At 38.7% G+C, this 19986-nt stretch overlaps 1 protein-coding gene across 1 annotated transcript in view; it reads right to left on the bottom strand.

The window, feature by feature from the left end:
* Positions 1-19986, bottom strand: part of POLA1 (DNA polymerase alpha 1, catalytic subunit) — a 207578-nt gene that overhangs the window by 153858 nt on the left and 33734 nt on the right. Inside the window, exons 23-26 of the mRNA XM_082335968.1 lie at positions 19689-19785; positions 19018-19142; positions 17128-17277; positions 16778-16900 (exon numbers count right to left, since the gene is read on the bottom strand). Coding sequence (XP_082192094.1) covers positions 16778-16900; positions 17128-17277; positions 19018-19142; positions 19689-19785 — 495 coding nt within the window. The remainder of the gene's footprint in view (positions 1-16777; positions 16901-17127; positions 17278-19017; positions 19143-19688; positions 19786-19986) is intronic.

Raw genomic sequence — 19986 nt, 5'->3', positions numbered from 1 at the left:
GAACAAAGAATCCCCTGAGCATTAAGCAAAGTAAATATTGAAAGGCCCAATCTAAGGGATGACTGAGTACCAATTTCTAAATGCAAGTATTTTTATGTTGTGTCAGATGGATAATACACCCTTCCTCTCTGGCTGGCCACACATGACTTCTTATAACTACATAGAATTACCTTTATCAAAAATATCCAATTCATTCAAATTCTATCCAATTCATCTGTCACATAAATTATAAGATTTCAGTGCGGCAGAAGACTGAAGTGATTCCTTACTGACCTTCCTGTATAACACGTGGGCCGTAAAATTTTACTAAATAGTCTCTACTTCAAGCCTGCAACTTCAGGTTGAGTGACAGCATAATTTTTAGAAGCAAGGCATATGATCTTGATTTAACACAAATGATGGGAAATCCACCACCACCTCTACGCAACTCCTTTGCCACAAAGTTAACGAAGAACTGAAACGTGGCTCATTTATGCTGCCAACTGCAGCAACTCTGAATCTGCACCAATAAACACAAGACGCTGATCGTGTAAGAGGACTTGTAAGAAAAACAGCAAGGAGGAAAGAGGAGGAAGAGATGAATTACAGATGCCGAGCCAAACCACACAGATTTGGGACATCAGACATTTACAGAATTTTGATTCCTGGCTCCTCTGACTGGCGGTGGTCTCTGCCACAGAAGGAAACCCAAACACCACAATTGCTTTAATACTTTGTGGAGCAAAACTGAAGCAGCCTGCAGTCTACTGCATGGCAAAAAGGTCTACTAAGAAATCCAGCCCCCTAAAAACACACTTCACATAATCCTATTCATAAGGATATCTGGCTGCCTTTTAAATAAGGTGAAGTTAGGTTTTAGGGGATTTTTTTTAACTTCACTGGCCATGACAGACAATTTGAGATGATATTTGTTCCTCATTGAGCCTCATTTCAGGGCCCCTATCACTATTGCCTTAAAAATAATTTATGTTTCAAAGGAAACTCCTGGGGAAAAATGTGTCTTGTTGGCTCAGAAGAGTATTGTCACGATGGCTGCTCGATTATTCCCTTGAGGTAGACAGACTAAGTAGGAGGCTTTATCATAATTCAGGCAGATGGGTTATTAGACACATGACACCAACAATTTTAGTAGACTCAAACACGGAAACTTGGTTTCAAGGCTGAAATACCAAAATGAATCCACTGCTGAGGAACCCTCTACATTATCAAATAGACGCACTTGATAGATACCATTAGAAGCATCATATCTACAGTGTAATGACTTAACAAAGTGTTCTTACTTTTCCTTCCTCACTGAGAAGTGTAAAACAACCGAAACAGGCACTTAGGTTCCTCCATATCTTTGCAGGTTGCACATAAATTAAGCTGCAGTGCCCTGTACTTCCACATTTATAACTCCTCACCTGAAGAGTAATGGTTATGAGAAAGTCATAAGGATTTTTTTTTCTGCAGTCCTCATCTTTTTGATTCTGGGCAACTACAATCTCTTACAGGAGAGAATTAAATGTCGTAATTGTAAATACTAAAGATTAGAACAACAACAACAACAAAAAAATCCCTGAACAGTAGGTTTAATACCTTATCTTAAAATGCCCAAAATTAAATCCCGTCTTCAGAACTATTCCTATAAAGTTGACCCACTGCATGTGCATCAGTGTTTAAAGTCTTTATAATGTCTCTGCATACTCCAGATTCTAACTTGTAAACCGATACTACTCAAAAAAGGCAAAATTACTACTGCTACAAAGAATCATCCACTGCAAAATTCCGCAGACGCTTCTAATAAAACATACTAAGCAGCCCTACCATGCAAAGTAGTTATGCACCCTTTTCACTTGAAACACAGTGACATCTTTAAAATTCATATATGAGACATGTCCATCCATAAAGTACACTCCTGAATCTGTTAAACTTATTGTCAATTTAAGAATTTAAGTGACAGAAAGAGAAAATTAAGGAGATTGAGTGGTTAGGCTTTTTCATTCCTGGAAACAGGAGTTTCCTGGGATGGAATAAATACCTGACCTGCTGTGGGCAGTTCCTGAAAGATGGTCCTAAATAAAGATTTGCATACTGGCTGTAAAGAGGGACTTAAAATAGTATCGGAACCCAGATCAAGACACTTAAAAATCTGGAGATTCAGCACTTGAACCTTCTCCTGATGGCATTTTGGAGAGTGACCAGAGGTGCACATTAGCACTGCTCAGTCATACTGCTATTCCACAGTTTCACCATTGTAATGTTCCCTTTTTCCACTCATGAAAAAAGTCATCTTCACTTGTAATTAATTTCTGATATAAGCCCTACCATCTTAACTATGAGCTTAGGTATTACATATGTATTACTTAGTAAAGCTTTATATTTCCTAGATAATATTAATCCAGTAAATTTATTATTTCTTCTCTCAGACACCTGTAGGCTGACATAAGCAACATTATAGTACACCAGTGGCACACAACAGAATAACTATTTAGGGGTTAAATTCCTATGGAGTCTAGCAATTCCCATGACTCTAAATTTTCCATTTTAGCCAAATCACAACTTTTGTTCAAAAAAAGTTTAATGAATGTGTATGCTAGGTATTTAGTCTATTCTAGGAAGATGAGAGATGACCTTCACTCTAGTAGCAACTGGTTTATACTGTCCAGCTATGCACACAAAGGCATTCTGTGTTTGCCTTGATGGCTTGCACATGCCAGGGGTTGATGTCATTGATAGATTATGGCTATTGACATTGCTATCGTTCTCACACAAAAACTTTATTAGCATAACAGAAGATCTGAAAGTGTGCTGTCCTGCTTTCTAAAAATCTTCCCCATCTGCTGCTGGGTGACATACGTAGTTCACCTTCCCTTGCCTATTCGCTAGAATACAGCAGGCACTCGAACTCCACGGGAAGGGTCTGGCCGCATCTGTCTTGCGAGCAAGGCTATTGTTTACGAGATAATTACTCTGGTCTTGTTAACTTGCAGCAATAATCAAGAATGAAATCACCTAATAAGCCAAGTTACCTAGTAATATAGCACATTATAACAGCAATGATTGCATATAAACTTTGAACCCCCTTTAGTGCCAATTAATTTCAACAGCATTAGCACCAACGGTAAATGAATACGAAGCAGTTTAACTAATTAAAGCTTACTACGTAACAGGCTTGTAGCTTCAATTACCATTTTTCATGTTAGTCATCTGAAACAGTAACGATATGTACCAGCTGGAAAACATTTCGAACAGGGCCTGCCTAGTCCCACAGCAACAGGTAAATGAAGCAGTTTTTGAAACTATGTCATGCACTTTCCTAGGAAAAGTGCTAACTAAGCCTTATCAACAGAGACAAACAGCAGATGGCAACAAATGTGCCAAGAGACATTTCATCCTCCAGGAAGAGTTCAACACAAGGCATCAGCAAAAAAGGAGCAGAGTTGGAAGCACAACTTCCACAGATCTTATCCAGCTGCTCTCTTCTGTAGGAAAAAAATGAAGAAAAAAAAAAAAAAAACAACACACACACACAAAAATCAAACCCCAAACTTAGTCAAGCACTGATTCTCACCCTAATATACAGACTTCACATGTAGCCCATCTACATCTCTTTCCCAGGAAGTCCAGTACCAGGTGCAGCACAGCAAGGCAGCTGAAGCCCTTTCCCCTACAAGAAGCTTCCTTCTCAGCTCCCAGTAAATAGGAATTTGCTTAAATCCAGACAATGACTCTCAAGTTTCACTTACAGAGAGCTCAATTTTTTTTTTTCCTATTTTAATTGTACATACAGAACGAATTATCCAAGCTTTTTTGACTTCTTGTGCACTTTTGAACTCAAGGGACTCAGAGACAAAGTTGCTTGCCCTCCAGTGTGACGCAGTATTTTTCTTTACCACTTCTGAGCATTCGGTGTTTCCAGGTTATTTTTGTGACTTGAAGACCCATAGCTATCTTCTCCAGATCATTTTATTTTATTCTTGACGTTCAACTTCTTAACACACTGACTGAACTAAATGCTGAGAGAAAAGTCACTTTCGTGCTTCTCCCCTAGGTTTTTACTTCAAGGCTCTGCAGTTTTCAGAGAAGCTGCTAGTATTTTTGGACAATAATTCTCCTCTTGAACTACCCGTTGATGATTCCACTCCTCTCGTCATTCCACCTCCATCCCCAAGTAAGCACACACCAAAAAGGATGATTCAGTACTTGTTTGGGAAGAAACGTGGAAGACAGGAAAGAGCAAAACACAATAATAAAAAAGAAATAAATTACTTGCTGTCTAGGAAAATCTATTTGCAGCTCATGCTACTCTTTTTTCAAACACTTTTAAGTACAGCTGACTTAACATTTAAGTACCCGTGCCCATTACATTTAAAAAACAGTTAAAAGCAAAATGTGTAAAGGAGTTCTTTCATTATAGGTATGCATATTGGCTCAGGTTTTCCCAAACTCCATCTCCCCCAGCATTCACTGTAACAGCTCAGAACCTCAGAGAGCACCAAGTCTTCCTTCTGTGGAACAAGTGTGAGTCACCGGTCTCTTTATGGAGGATAACTGTAGTCCTAAAACAACCATTGGCCATGACACAAATATTGAAAATTAAAGACAAAACCCATACATCCATGTTATCTGAAGCACGCAAGAAGTTTGTTGGGTTTTTTTAAGAAAAACTTATCACACCATAAAAATCCAAACACCATTAATGATGCCTGCTTCCAATGCTGTCTGAAGAGCTTAAATGGTGAAAGAAATATCATGTTATATAAAATTGCAGAAAACCCCTTAAGCTCAAGAGCACATAGCAAGTGTGTGATGTTCTATGTACAACACAAACTATTAATAAACTATTAACCCCAGTTCCTCTCAGAGAGAAGGGCAGACAGACAGTCACAAAACAGGCTTTCCTTAAGTTTAGATGGAAAAGGCCAGGGACAAATACTAAGTCAGTACTGATACTTGATAATTGTGGTAATCTACTACCATGCATGCCTTACATGCTCTTCAAAGTAAAAGGAGTTGCTTGGCTTAGCAGGGAGGCTCTCCCCTATTATGCAGACCAGCTGAGCCAAAAGCTATGCAGTACTGTATGGAATAACAGAAGGATCATTTCTGGAATAGTCAAATAAATGCCACTTCATACTGCTTTACCATCCAGAGCTCTTCTGGCAGATCTATTCCTTTTTTCATTTTAAGAAGCAAAAAGAAAGGAGAAAAAAAAAAAAGAAAAAAAAAAAAAAGTGAAGCAAGATCCATGTGGGGAAGGAAATAACTGACTTTAAATAAGCTAATATAATAAACATCAGACAACAAACATTTATTCCTACAGTGAAAATTAATGAAAAGGAAACTGGGACAGCTGCACAGTCCAAAATTGGCACTGATTTTCAGAGAAGGAATAGGATCCCTGAAACTATTACTAGATGGCTCAGGAATCCCTGGCAAAAAATCAAACAGTTTCTTAAAAAAAATTGCTGTAATTTAACACAGTATTTATGACAGAGCAAAGTGACACAAGCTTACACTCCAGGCTGAAAACTGAGAGACACAAACAAAAGCCACAATTTATTAATTTTCCCTTGGTCAGCATGTCAGAAGCCCATCTTTCTGGAAAAAAAACCCAAAACTAGATGACTTGCTCATATAAGAAAGATGATAGACTTTCATAATTATTTTCTTTAAATATTTGAATAATCAAATCGAAGTTCAAGATCCACCACCAAAGTATCAGATGGCAAAAGGTCTGTACACTAAAGGAGGCGGGGCAGGGGGAAGGGAGGGTTGTTTTTAATTGAATGGAAGGAAAAAAACCATATTTGTTATGTGGCTATAAAATAAGGCAAGATTAGGAAAGAATCTTCCACAGAAGCCTAAGAGCAATCAAAATCATTAAGAACGCCATTAGATCCCTATAAAGTGCAAATGTATCTTAGCCATAGCAGGAACCACTTTCATTAAGGAATTACTTGGAAGGAAGTAAAAGGAAAGCATCTGCCCCCCTCCCCAGCAGGCATCAATTCCAAATATTCTAAGACCAGCTGAAGAGCTGGTCTTAAAGAAATGCAGAAATTTTAGCCTACTGCAAAAAGATATCAAGGAACACTGGTCCAACTTACCAAACAGCATGTAAATTGGGAGGAAAATTTCATGTGTGCCAGCTTTTCCCTAAATTTTTTAGCATCAGTGGGAAGCTTCCCACTGTAGGAGTATCACAGCTAATTCAATTTATACATATACATGTCAGCATAATACACTTTTTAAAAGTGGCAGCTTTTATAATCTTCTACCCTTGATTCAGCAAGACATTTTTATTCCAGGATGAAGTGTTTTAGTCCCCTAAATTCAGCCCAATCTTGTTACAAGTCAGAAGTATTGTTCTGTGATTTACATAAAAGCATTTCCACTGAACTAAGCAGCAACTGACAGATAGGGTAAATGGGTTCCAGATAACATTTAAATAGCTGTGCTAATTACACCACACAGAGATAGGAACATGATCCCTTACTCAAATCCTCCGAGTAACCATCCAGAACATTAAATAGAAGAGGAAAAAAAAAATCGGTGCGAGCCATAACACAGCATGTAAAGGAATTTAAAAAAAAAAAACAAAACCAAACATTCTGCATAAAGGAGGTAATCTGTACTAGACGCCATAATGATCTTCTCACAGTCTGTTAGAAGCGAGCAGTAGTTAATAACTTCACAGATTTTCTCCAATCCTTTCACCAGGAAGGAATGCCAGTTTCTAAATCATTACTGCTCTGTCATCCTGGACCACTGCCAAGAACGTGGAACCTCAGGACACCTGTCAATTAACACATTCCTACTGAAGGCAGGCTCGTCTTCCATCTTCAAATCTATTAAAAATTAGTGATCATAAAAAGCAATCGGATCAAAAACCATGGCAAAATTAAAATTAGAAGTGGCTTCTTGAAGGACGACAGTGTTCAACAACAAAAAAAAAAAAAAAAAAAAAACCACGAAGAGTTGTGTCTCTGCTGAAGTAACTATATACATACTTTGGAAGATGAACTACATGATGTAATAGACCTTTTTCCATCTCTAGCATCTGCGGTGTACAGTAGTACATGCCAAAATGACTGGCCACCTGATGGACAATTGTGTATAAGAGTCAGATCTAAAGCTTTCCTCTAATCAAAGCTTTCTGCAGGGGTTCTCAGTCTAAGTGCAGGCTTCTCATTGATTTTTCTTTAGCTCCAGGATGACTACTTTTAACTGTAAGTTGAAAAATATGAAGTTATGCATTGAATAAAAAAAAAAAAAAAAAACAAAAAAAAAACCCAAACCAACAAACCAGGTACAATACATATTAAAACATCAAGGCAGAGGAGCTATTACAAGTTAAAGAAAAACTGACAGATTTCCGAGCAAATACAAAAATGGCATTTGCCTAAGTTCAAAGATGCTGACGACATTGAGTTCCGAGGGAGACAGGGAGGAGAAGGAGGAGAAATTAAGGTGGTCACATGAAAACCAAAAGATCAGCTATCATTGGCTTATAGCTGGGTTGTTCAAAAATCAAAGGGTATAGCCAAGGAAGTTCTAGATTCAACAAGTAAAATTCCAACCAGAGCAAAACAAACAGGAAGGTTGCAATACACTTGAGCACAGAGCTGAGATGTCCCTGTGGTTTTGTGGCAGTCTTCCACATGCCAATTCCAAATTACGGTATAACAAAGGCTGTGACAGTTTGATATCCCAGTAAAATTAAAAGCATCAAGGAAAAGAATGAAGTTAACACTGAAAACACTCTTTGCACTGAAGTCAGTCAGAGAAAATAGAAAATAAATTATTAGTATGCCAACTGTGGTATTGCCTAATAGAATGAAGCCGCATACAAAACAATTCAGAGTACCAAACTGAAGGGCAAAACAGCCCACATGTAGACTGATTACCATAGTTATCTTTCTCTCTGGCAACTGTCAATTTCCTTGGATTAAAAAAAAAAAAAAAAAAAAAAAAAAAAAAGTATTTGTACCTCGAGGTCTTCTATATCTCTATCGGAGAAACAATTCTTACCCAGGCATTTCAGGAAACATGACCCTGAACTTCAGCAAAGCAGATTATTACACAGTCCTGCTTTTCTGACAACTTCCAATAGTTTAAACTCGCCAATTTCTGGTCTGTTTCATAAACAAGGCAAGTAATTAGAAAGAAAATATTAGCTTAACAAGGCATGATTAATCTGAGATGAATCAGCCATGCAATTGCTTGGCTATGGCTGTCTGCGCCTATCTCAGCAGGAACCAGGAATCATCATTCAGAAAGGCTACATGTCAAAAGAGCACCTTTTTTTCTTTTTTTTAACCAGGGCTTACCAACCATCATTATCCAAATTTTAAAAGTTTCTCCAGTCTCATGTAATCACCAAGACTAGCACAAGCTTACACAGAAACGACTGCCAGGGACTAATCCCCGCAGTAAGGTTCAAATGACGTTCTGACATTCCCCATTTTTGATGAGCACTACTTGATGAGCGCTGCATTTCAGTGACACAAGTGGGAAGCACTTCCCACCCCCAACAACCTAAAAAACTACTTCTTGCTGTTCTTAAAGTCTGTCCATTAGAACATACAGAAACATAAAAGACTAAACAGGAAAGGTAAAGGGAAGCGGATTTATTTTTTTATTAATTTTTTTTACTAATCCAGGTGTTGAAATAGGATTTTACAGAGCAACTGTTTCTAGTGGCTCAAATCAGCAAACGCACAGAGTATCGAATTGTAGAGCAGGTATCAACATATATAATTTAATCCTACTCCCTGAAACCTTACCCAGTAACTTTGATAAAGGGCATAGCCTGGAGCTAAAGACAACCCTACCACGAGCAACATCTCCTGCATTACATTAGGTATAACCACTGGAAGGAAAGCTAACAGAGAGAGCAAGCAGAAGTTAAGCTTTCATGTGTCTTTCAATCACCTATCACGCTCTAAAATTCGAGGGGATTTATTTCATCCAGCTTTCACACTGCCCCGTTTCTACTACAAAGGAAGTCTGAACAAATTAGCTCAGGCTATATGCCTGACTTACAGGTTTCCTTGCTTCTAACATTGCTTATTTATGCTAAGATATCTGCATCAGGTATGCCCCAGCTCATTAAAACTACACCTACTTCTCAAGAATCCTTTGCCCCAAGCAGAATTCTTGATGTTGCCCACCAAGATCTCCTGTATCCCTACAAGGTGTTGCACCTGCAGCAGTGGAGACAGTCCACCTTCCACAGATAAATAAAGGTCTTGAACAAACTGTTTCATCTGTTTCATAAGTATATTTCGATGCTGAAAATAGCATAAGCTGTTCATGCATATCTTCTAAATTAAGCCAATGAATCTTGGCACAGGCCCAGTGAAAGGACATACATGCAGGAGACCACACGACCTGATCTATACAGCAAAACCTGCGTTCGAAGTACTCAGAGCAAAGATTTTTCTTTTTTTTTTTTTTTTTAGCTTTGAAACCAAAACAGCCTGGTAAGACAAGTATCACTGCTGTAATGTCTTCTAGTTTTCTTCGCTTCAAATGACAAGTTGCTACTCTTGCATCTGTTGGATCTAGCTGACCTTGGCGATAAATCTGTGTGAATTAAAGGAACTTCTAAACTGATGGTCATAACCCAGTTTTGGTTCAAATGGATCTTTGAACATCACCAAACCCAACCGCCTGCCCAAAACAGGGCTAGACCTGCCTGGTGCAAGACTGTGCATCTCTGGGAAGAGTCTGACTTCTTCTTAATAGCCCCCATTAGGCTCTTGAAGACCACAGTTAATTCCATCCTTAAACTTTTTTCTCCAGACTGAAGAAAACCAGCTCTCAGCCTCTCTCTATGTGTCATAGTAGGATCATTACCACCCTTAAATCATTACCTGAAAACAGCAGAACTAGTAGGCTCAAATGAGTATTCATCCAAGAGGATAAAGAATAGATCACATAATTGTGGATGGAGCAAAAAGCTTCTAATATAGTCCGTTGCGCAACAGTGAGCTTTTGCATAGTGGGCAACATTCCCAGGAAATACATGAAACTTTGATTACGAGATCAAGGTGTCATATCTTTGAAGGACAGTATGAATATTAATTTAAGTCTCATGGGAGACAGACACTTCAGATCATTTTTCTATACTCTTAAGAACAGTGCTTGAAAAGGAAAATTATTTTTTCTCCCTAGCTTGAAGTCTCTTGTATTTTGAAAACTTTATTACCATCTAGGTATCCAAACCTATGGTTTCTAGAACAGGCCAACATTCAATTTAAGATAAATGCGTGAGGCAGATGAGTGAGGCAATAACACCCTGAAGACCAACTTCTGTTAAGTCTCAAAAACAAAAATATTTTATGGCAAGCTACTAATGAACTACAAAAACGCGTACTGCAAAGACTTGCAGTGATAACAAATGTACAGGCTGGAGAAAAACATAATTATGACAGCAGTCAGCATTTGTATTCTTCCAACCTTAACAGTGGGTATTGAAAAATGAATTTGTTTGAAAACAGAACCTAAGCAATTTACAAATGGTGGTGTGATGTTGCAAAAGATCTCACCTTCATGGTGAAGCTCCTGTGCTCCCGTATCTCCCTTTTATGAGGCATCTCTATGCCAGTATCTGAAGAAGAGAACCACAGAGGACCTCTGTCTTTTGAATCTCATAATCCCCACAATATCCTAGACAGGATTAGAGGATTTCTTCAGTTATTCTACAGCTGAAGCATGGCAAACTTTGGGGGTTGCAGGATTCAAGTGCATTTCCCAATATTTTACCGCACACCTGAGAGTCTTTCCTGTTACCACTGGATGTGGACAGACATTTCTACCTCTCCTGATCCTGAGGTACCAGCCCTCTACCCAATACATATGGCTTCTACAAGGGGACGTACTGTTACATTTCAGATACAGAGAATGTGTCAGAGACCTTGCTCTTTAAGGTCTCCCAGTACCCCTGCTTTTCAGTTTTACCACAATTTTGGGTGAGGAATATCTTCTCATCAGCCAGGTTAAGATAAGAATCAAGCAAAATCCGTGTCTTTTGGCAAGACAGGAACAAAATGCAAGACAGGAAACCATAAGAAAAAAAAAAGTACAGAAGGAGGAAAACAACAAACAAAACCCCCATGTGTTTGTCCTACTAACACTAACCCTACAGTTTCAGTCAGGTGTGAGCTGAAAAGAGGCTGGTCATGCCTGACCCCTTGGATCTCATACTGGGTCTGCCCCCACTTTCCAACCTCTTCCTTTCTACAGGCTCTAAGAACATGCAGTGAGTCACTGAGTCATTGATCCAACAAAAATCAATTTGGTTTTCCTCTAGAGTTAGTTTTCAACTCAGATCACCAGTCCGATCCAAGTCACCATGGGCCCATGCAATTGCTATAACCCATCCACAGAAATCAGCAGCCAGGAAGCAAGAGGCACCACACCTCTCATGACAGCACAATCTTAAAATAAGCAGTCACAAAAAAGAAAGTCTCTCTATTCATCTGACTTGCTGTACAATCAACCTGAATTTGATCAATCCTCCTAAACATTTCTTGGTGAATATCCATTAAATAAAACCTTTTTGTCCAGTGAAAAACACCCGCACCACCCAAAATAAAGTAAAATAAAATATTTTTTTTTCCTCCAGACTAATTTCCTTCTCACCCAAAATATTCTGGCCATTCTTCTTAATTGAAATGTTTCATTTCCTCTCCTTGGAGATGCAAAAGGCTTTATCAGACCAGATGTCATCTCATGCACTTGACTAACAATAATAATATTTCATTTCAACGAATGTTAAGATGTTCCATAATTTTTCTACTACTTGGTACTCAGTTTGCATTTTCAGATTGTAAGCAGCCTCTCCTTTGAAATCTCTGTTCTAACTCATTTTGGATATTAGCATGCAGAATGACATACATAGCTTTTTCACTGGCTCACAGTTGCGTACATAATGATAAATCTACCAACAGTGACAACTGCTTTGACCCCAACAGTTTCCACTTAGGGACACTGCAACAATTTAGCACTATTTCTCGTAAGATTTCAGTATGCCATTTTTATATTTAAAAGCAATTAAGAAACTCTTTGCTTAGCCTTTTGCCATCAAGTTCCATGTCTTCCAAAAGTGTTATACTGATGTTGCATTCCCTGTTTAAATATAGACAGCATGCTTATATGAGACTTTAGGAGGCTCCTTTCCCTCCTTTAACAATCCCCTTTCTCCCATACTACAACATGGAAGAAACCAGGGGTATGACAATTGCCCCATTCACATGACAACTCTTGCACACTGTATAACCAATGCTTTAGGTGCAATTAAGAGAAAGTAGCTGATGATAAATTTCCCTGGATGAACAAGACTTAAAAAAAAAAATTGCAAAAAAAGAGATGCCTGTATTTCTTACAGAAGACAATTACATAGACGACCATTAACCTGCTTACCTACCCGGCTTAATTTTTTTAAAATGAGCTCATCCTTCTCCACTTCATCTTTCTCCTCCCTCATCCATTCTTTTCCCAGGCTGCAGCAATAACATGCTTTTATTCTTTCCTTTTGACTGCCAGGGCCTTAAACTAATTATTAATTGAGAATGTATCTAAAGGATCTGAATGAGAAAGTTGGAATTAACCCAATTGCCTCTTTCCCCTTTTATTTTGCATACTGTAACACTAGACCTACCTGTTAGTACTGCTGAAAACAGCAAATGTGTTATTTTCTTTTCAAAGGCAAGTTTTCTACCTGCTTGGGCAAAAATATGCAACAATGAAAAACAACATGGAAAAAAAAAGCAAGTACCTGGAAAAGGCCTCAGCTTTGAGTGACAAGCCATTAGCAACCAAGCTGCCTACAGATAAAATTCTCTGAACAACTTTGCTGTCCTGTAGGAAAATCCTGCAGCAGAGGGCATCCTGCGTTTGGGAAATCAGACAACTGACACTTAATCAAAAGACTTGTCCTTTAAAGAGGCTAGAAAGGCATGACCTTACGCTGCCTGCTAGTGCAGAGCTGGCCGGTCGTACAACACCGACTCATCTTGTTTCCAGTTGCTAAATTACATTAAAGGACAGCTAAAAATATATTAAATATTTTCCTATTACTTTTCCATGCAAGCAACTGCTGTAGTTACAACAAGAGCAATGTCCAAGCAAATGCTTAGTAACACGGGGGGGTGGGAGGGAAGATCCAGGAATCTTTCTGACACATTCCAGATCAATAATGTAATATTTGGATTGCAAATGCAGAAAGGATTTTTTTAAAATTTGTTGTAAGAACGAGAACTGATGCATTTCTAATGATCAAAACAGAAAAACATTCACATTTTCCAAAAAGGTCAAACAGATCCGAGCTATAGTTTTAACTCCCTCTCACCCCAAATTTTTGCCCTTTTTTTCCTTCCAAAATACACCAAAAAACTTAACCGGTCTACCTGTGATACACAATACACTAAATTCTAACAAACTTCACACTGGTATGCCCCATCTTCCCTGCTAGAGATTACCCACAAATGAAAAAAATAAGCAAGGAAGACCCATTTGAAAAAGCTGATAGTCAACGTTTAAAACACCCTGTGACAAAAATGAGTCTTAATTGATTAATGATCTCAAGGTCTCTATCGCCATCTAGTGAACACTCACTACCATTACGACACTACCCACACAAATTGCACCTCGGTGACTGGAACGACTCAGGCTCATCTCTCTGCTGGATCCAGCCCACGCACGGCCTGAGTTGTAAGGCTTTGCTACGTTTCTACTGCATGTCTTAAGGTAAATAGAGGTCAAGCACTAGCTCCTACCTTGCTAAGGCTGACCGAAGAGAACTGACCTCTCGCGGATCACGCTCTGTCCTAGCGCTATGATCTGGCTTTATAAATGGCCTTTCCACATCATATTTAATACTTCTGCCATCAAAATGAAGTGAACGTGTCCAACACTAGCGTAGTTATAAACAAGTTTTTTAAATGGCAATGTGTAATTATAAGAATTTTTAGTCAACGTAAGGAACCCATGGCAGCTCCACTACTTTTAGTGCACTGGCATCACCAAAGCACAAAGAAGTTACAGTCCAGGAGAGGTAGTACAAAGCACTCGGCATCAGATGCCTGCAGTACTCAGTCTTCCTAAAGCTTCAGTGAAAGGGTCATCAGCCACGCAATTAGAAAGCGGCCATTTACGAAAGTCATCAAAACTCGTTCTCTCTCAGCTACGTTAAAACTTAATGCTACGATGAGCTTCAAGAACTTCTTCAACTTGAAATATGTATTTCCCACTTTCAATTATTCTGCTAAGACTTACGACTGAACTGTAATTGTGTTAGTGCAAATATTAAGTTCAGTTTTCATCCCACACAGTATTTTTCCCTCTTCAACATAGACATCAGCCTACCTGTGTTTACTCAGGTCCCCTCCACAACAGTTAAAAAAAAAAAAAAAAAAGGTATCAATTATTGATCATCAGAAAAGGCCATTTAAATTTAGACCAGTAACATTTTTCCATCATAGTTTTTTTTTTTTTTTAATTAACCTAAATCTCCTGATACTTAACGTTCACCTCTTTTTATTTAGTGGTAGGAGGAAACCTATGAACAGAAAGACTAATACAAAATTTTAAAGTAGTATTCTTCCAGATTAAAAATTTCAACTTAAAAAAAAAAAAAAAAAACCACAACCAAAAAACCAGAAAACTAAGGTGTCCTCTTGTGTCATCTTTTATGGCAAAAACTACTACTCAAGAAATAAGGAACTAATAAAGCTGTATTTGTTTATTGACTACCTACCTCAAAACGCAACTTTTCAGAACCGAGCATATACAGTGTATTTCATCAGAATCTATCATACTTACACAGAAGCATAAAATTACAGATCATCCTGAAAAATTCTCAAATTTTCAAAAGTTTGTTATCTCCACAGTATCCAGAGTAATGAATACTAATCTATCTCAAAGAATGGGAAAAAATAAGATAGGTTTAGCTCTACAGGAGGTGCTGTACTGCAGGGAAGAGACCTACCAAGACAGTAATGCCCCTCTGAGCTCAGCACTAGTGCTACAGACCTGCACTGGGTACAACACATTTTCAGGCAACACTGTGCCACAGTATTAAGTTTTTCCCCAAACTCGGAGCAACTAGAAATCTAGAGATTCAAATGTGTGCAAAGGCTTGGCAGAAGCAAGCCCAGGTCTAGCACTGCCAGGATCTAAGAGGTAAGAAATCTTTTCCAACCAAAAATCAACTATGTAAGAGAAAGTGTCTCAAAGGGCTCCCTAGCACACCCTGTAGCACCTATTTAGGATTTTCCCATTCCATCACCACTTTGGAACATAATGCAGGAACACCAGAATTTCATGCACCATTATCTCATAATTGGTAAGTCACAGACAATTGGGAATAAACTTTATGTGCAAACAAAAAGTATTTCCCCCCCTTAACAGAGGCCAAAAGCTCAAGTATCCATATAATACCCAGTTTGTGACAGGTGCTCGATATGACTAATGGAGACCATAAAAAAAACCCAAAAGTCAAATTCATGACTTGTAAAATACTGCTAGAAAATAGAAAGCTATGATACTCCGCTGCTTTTCCTGCCAACCTTGTAGATAAATACATCAGAATCTTACAACAACAACAAAGATACCACTTCCTTAAAGGACACATTAACTTTTGAATTCACATGGATGCACAGTGCGTTTACAGTTCTCAAACCTGGAAATTATTTCCTAGTTAAACACGTGTGTAAGGTTAAACATACTGGCTACGTAAACTGGCAGGACAGCAAATGCGGGGCTGTCTCTAGAGAACTGTTTAGATGGGAAGACTTTTAAAAACAAAAGATGTGCTATCAGAAAGAAAATGCCCCTACGCACATCAGTTGGGGGTTGTACATGGACCGTCAGTGCACCGGGTAGTCCACAGCGAGGAGAGCTGTGCCCTTACACTACAGGGAGCACGTGCCTCTAAACACAGATGTGAGCTCAGCCATCTCCCTGCTCAACTAAAAGGTTGACCAGCCATCCTGTCACATCTGGTCCTGGCACCTTTGCAGATTCCTGCTTGGTATTCTCTTCTGTAAAGAACTAACATGAAACATCACGGGAAAAAGTGTTTTAAGACACTGTGTATCAGTGGTATGTTTTGGATCTTTAATGATTATTTTTCCCACTGGGACCAAACTGATGTGGTCTGCATTCAGCTGTCATCCTAATCAACAGCGAGAGTAGTTTTGCCTATAAAGTTAAGAGCAACTCTTAAAATAAAATCTGTCCTCTTGAGGCTAATGTGAAGCTTCATTTTAAGGAACAGTTTCTGAAAATAAGGCCCTGACACATAATCCATTGCCACCATGTGATTAATTAGCCTTGTCACAAACTTTAGGGTTTCAGGAACTAATCATACCAGGGCACAGGACAGTCTGGGCAAAGACAAGCTCATCCAAAGCTGAAGCATACCACCAAATCAAAGACTAACCCATCAAGCGGAACTGGAAATTCACGGAAAACGTGAAAGCAGCCTTGATTTTTTTTTTTATCATCATCATAATCTGGCCCATTGAAACTAAGCAGTTTAAATCAAAATAAGGCTTTAGCTAGAGCTTCAACTTGTCCTACTTTTTGAGATATTTATCTGATTCTTTTCCAGACACCAGTTTGCTGGTTTTTTTATCAACTTCTGCAGTACAACAAAGATAAAAACTACAGTTCTGAAACCAAAAGCAGGTTCAAAAACAAGACCATTCTCCTATTCAGTGAAAAAGTACGTGGCTTAAATTCACCCTTTTTACACGTGTGTATAACCTGTTTAATGACTTACCTCTCTCCCTTTATGCGTCACCAAAGCAGCCAAAGGCTTGGCATAGAATCTGCTGTAGGAAAATCCCAGGCAGCCATACATACTGTTAGCAGTGAGTTTCAAAGCTTTCTGTCTGATATCATACTGAAAAGAAACATAACCAGCAAAAATGATACAACCATAGCCAACAGAGAACAGAACTTAATGTTCACAACTACATTCACAGCTTTTTATATAGTCTGCAGCAATGATGGGCTACAAGTAAAGCACATTACAATCACTGCTCACTACTAATCATCCCTATTCTGCAAGGCTGATCAGGGCACTTAAGGGAAGTGGGAGGAAAATCAAAGGAGTTCTATAAAACACACCTGTAAATAAAGGTCAGGATTTAAATCTGGCTGTTTCATTAACTGCTTAACTTGGCGCCTTCTCTCCACCAGTTTCCTGATTTCTTTAGGCAAAACTCCCATTTCCAGAGACGGGTCCGGAAGCTCTGGAATTTCTTCCTCTTCTTCAACCTGTCAAATGATCACCACTGCTTATCATTTTTTTGCTTAAAGACTAGAATTTAATGTGTTAAGTGAAAAGCTTGGGGGGGGGACACCAAACCAAACCAAACCAAACCAACACAGCTTGTATCTATTCCTGCAGAGTACCCAAAGCACAGTTTAGAACAACAAGCATGAGAGGTTTTTTGTGGTATTTAACTATATTACTTAGTCCCTGTTGGGGGACAGGGACTAAGCCTGTCTCTCTCTGGGAGAAACCCAACAGAGACATGCACCCGTAGCAGGACGATGTGTTTTTTTTTTTTTTTAATGTGCATGTGTGTATTTTTTATACATATATATATATATACACACACACACACATCTGGATAAATGAAATATACACACACGCTCTCTGGTATATATTGAAAGATATAAAAATATACAGAAAAGTGCACACACAAGCAATTCTTTCCGTGCTGAAAAAATCCATCCTTTTTTTGTTATTGCATAAATATTTTTGGTGTTCAGAACTGTAAAATGAAGCACATGCTCTGCGGAACTGATACTTTGAATAAGATAACTGACAAAAGAGAAACTGACAGTAACAACAGAATGAGAACTCCACCCTAAGCAACTCTTGATTATAGCAAAACAAGAACCTAAGAGAAAGCACACATTCTTCTTGTTAGCATAACTGACTAAACCACAACAAGAAATGACACCAAAACCTGATTAAATATCATATTGTGATAGAAATCAAAATGAGCTGCTTCAGTTTCAAGCATACTTAAGAAAGTGGGGTAAATCCACAGAGAGTTTGGAGGAACTTACTGACAGTTCCACATACTTTTTTCCTCATTTCTGCTATGGTACTGATATTTCAGTTGTTAGGGGACTAACTATGTCCCATAACTACTTATGCACAACATACTAATTCCAGCCTGGGAGGTGGTACCAGTTAAAAATAAAAGCCTCAGGTTTAACCTTTAGACCTGATCAGCTCACTGCTTCAGCTTACAGCACACCTCCAACAACAACTGTGCCAGCACAGCTGAGGAAATGAGAATAAGCAGCCACGGATAAGCCATGGCCAACACAGCTGCTGAGAAAACAGTACATGGAACTACGCCTTCAGGAGCTTTTGGTTGTGTTAATAGAGTTTAACGCTGTATTAAACAGCATGAATTTCCATGAAGCTGGTCCCACAGCTGCCATAGTCACCGTATCACTCCCTGACACACACCCCCAAGACACACACATAGTTTTCCTGATGTCTAATAAGGGTTGAGCTCATATTGCATTCCTTCCCCCAGGCAGAAGTATGAGACTTGTGTCTCCCTCTTTCAGGTATGTTTGCATGAATTCTGTGGCAATTTAATTTTAGGAAGTGTCTACCAAATTAGGATGAAATTGATCAAGGAGCTCAGAAATTGCGAGGAGGACCTGGGGCTGAAAAGGGCCAACAGAGCCTCACTGAAAATCTTGTTTCATGAGGATACCAAGATTTTATTTAGATGGGAGAGAACTTACCAAGATTCTGTAAGAGTATTACTGAAAGAAAGATGACAAACATAATATTCCAGAAGTCCCAAACCAAAACTTACTATGATGCATCTTTAAACAAGAATCACTTTTTTAACTGTGAGAGGGGAAAAAAAACCCCAATATTAAACAGTGAAAAAGAGCAGTTTCTTAAAAAGCTGATTCACAGAAAACACACTGAAGTTAAGACAGTGCAACTTAAGTCACAAGTTAAAGCCCACAAACCTCTGCCCTTTTCTGTGCTTCTGATGACAGTCGCTGCACTGTGGTAAAGCAGATGTTAAACTCCTGGATAATCGATGGGTACAAGCTGTTGAAGTCGAGAAGCAAAATAAACTTGTCATAAAAACCTAAAACAGAGTTTAAAACAAAAGTCATAATTACTCAGTCTCCCTAAGGACTTATCCAACTCCACAATTAATATTTAAGTGACAGTAATACACTGTACCACACTTCCCTTAAAGCAGCTGCGGAGATGCACCACTACCCATTACAGAAAGCTGTCAGAAGTGGAACGATCCAACCCCATTAACTCACCAGAGTTGAACAGATAGCTTCTGTGTTACTATAGGACACTTGTACAGTTTTCCCCACATAGAGGAGAAACTGAAAGAAAACTTACGTGTCCATTAGAAAATTATACACAGCTATACAGTCCTAATTCCTCGCAAGACCATAATCTTCTCACAAAAAGATAAGAAAAAAAACGTCCCAAGAATAAGTAATTCCACAATCCATGCTGGGAATTTTCTTGTATGCAACAACCCCCTCCACCCCCCAAACCACCACACCAACCTCCCACCAGATACACTGATGGTGCTCATTGCAATCTATCTGCATTAATATAACCTACCTGTCTCTAACTTCATAGAAGAAAGAAAATTGCCACATCTTACCGACTTTGGGATCCAAGACTAAGCCCCCAGCATATGCTGCTTTCTTTTTCCCTATCTTTGATTTATTCTGATCTTCAAAGTCTTCATCTTCATCCACCTACATTTGGCATTTAAAAAAGTCATTATCTAGTCTCCAAGATTTCTGTACTGTTGGAGGAGTTATTTTTGGCAAATCAAATATGAAATTGGGAGCCAGTGCATAGAGTTCCTTTTAAAATACATGCAAAACATGATGTTTTCATCATGATCCTTATTAAAGCTCTCTACATGTCAAAATAGCATTCAAACCAACTCCAAT

The sequence above is a fragment of the Platalea leucorodia genome (genome assembly GCF_965183815.1).
Source record: "Platalea leucorodia genome assembly, chromosome: 2".
In the NCBI taxonomy this organism is placed as follows: domain Eukaryota; kingdom Metazoa; phylum Chordata; class Aves; order Pelecaniformes; family Threskiornithidae; genus Platalea; species Platalea leucorodia.
The sequence above is the reverse complement of the archived record's forward strand: the minus strand, read 5'-3'. Positions and strand labels throughout refer to the sequence as shown.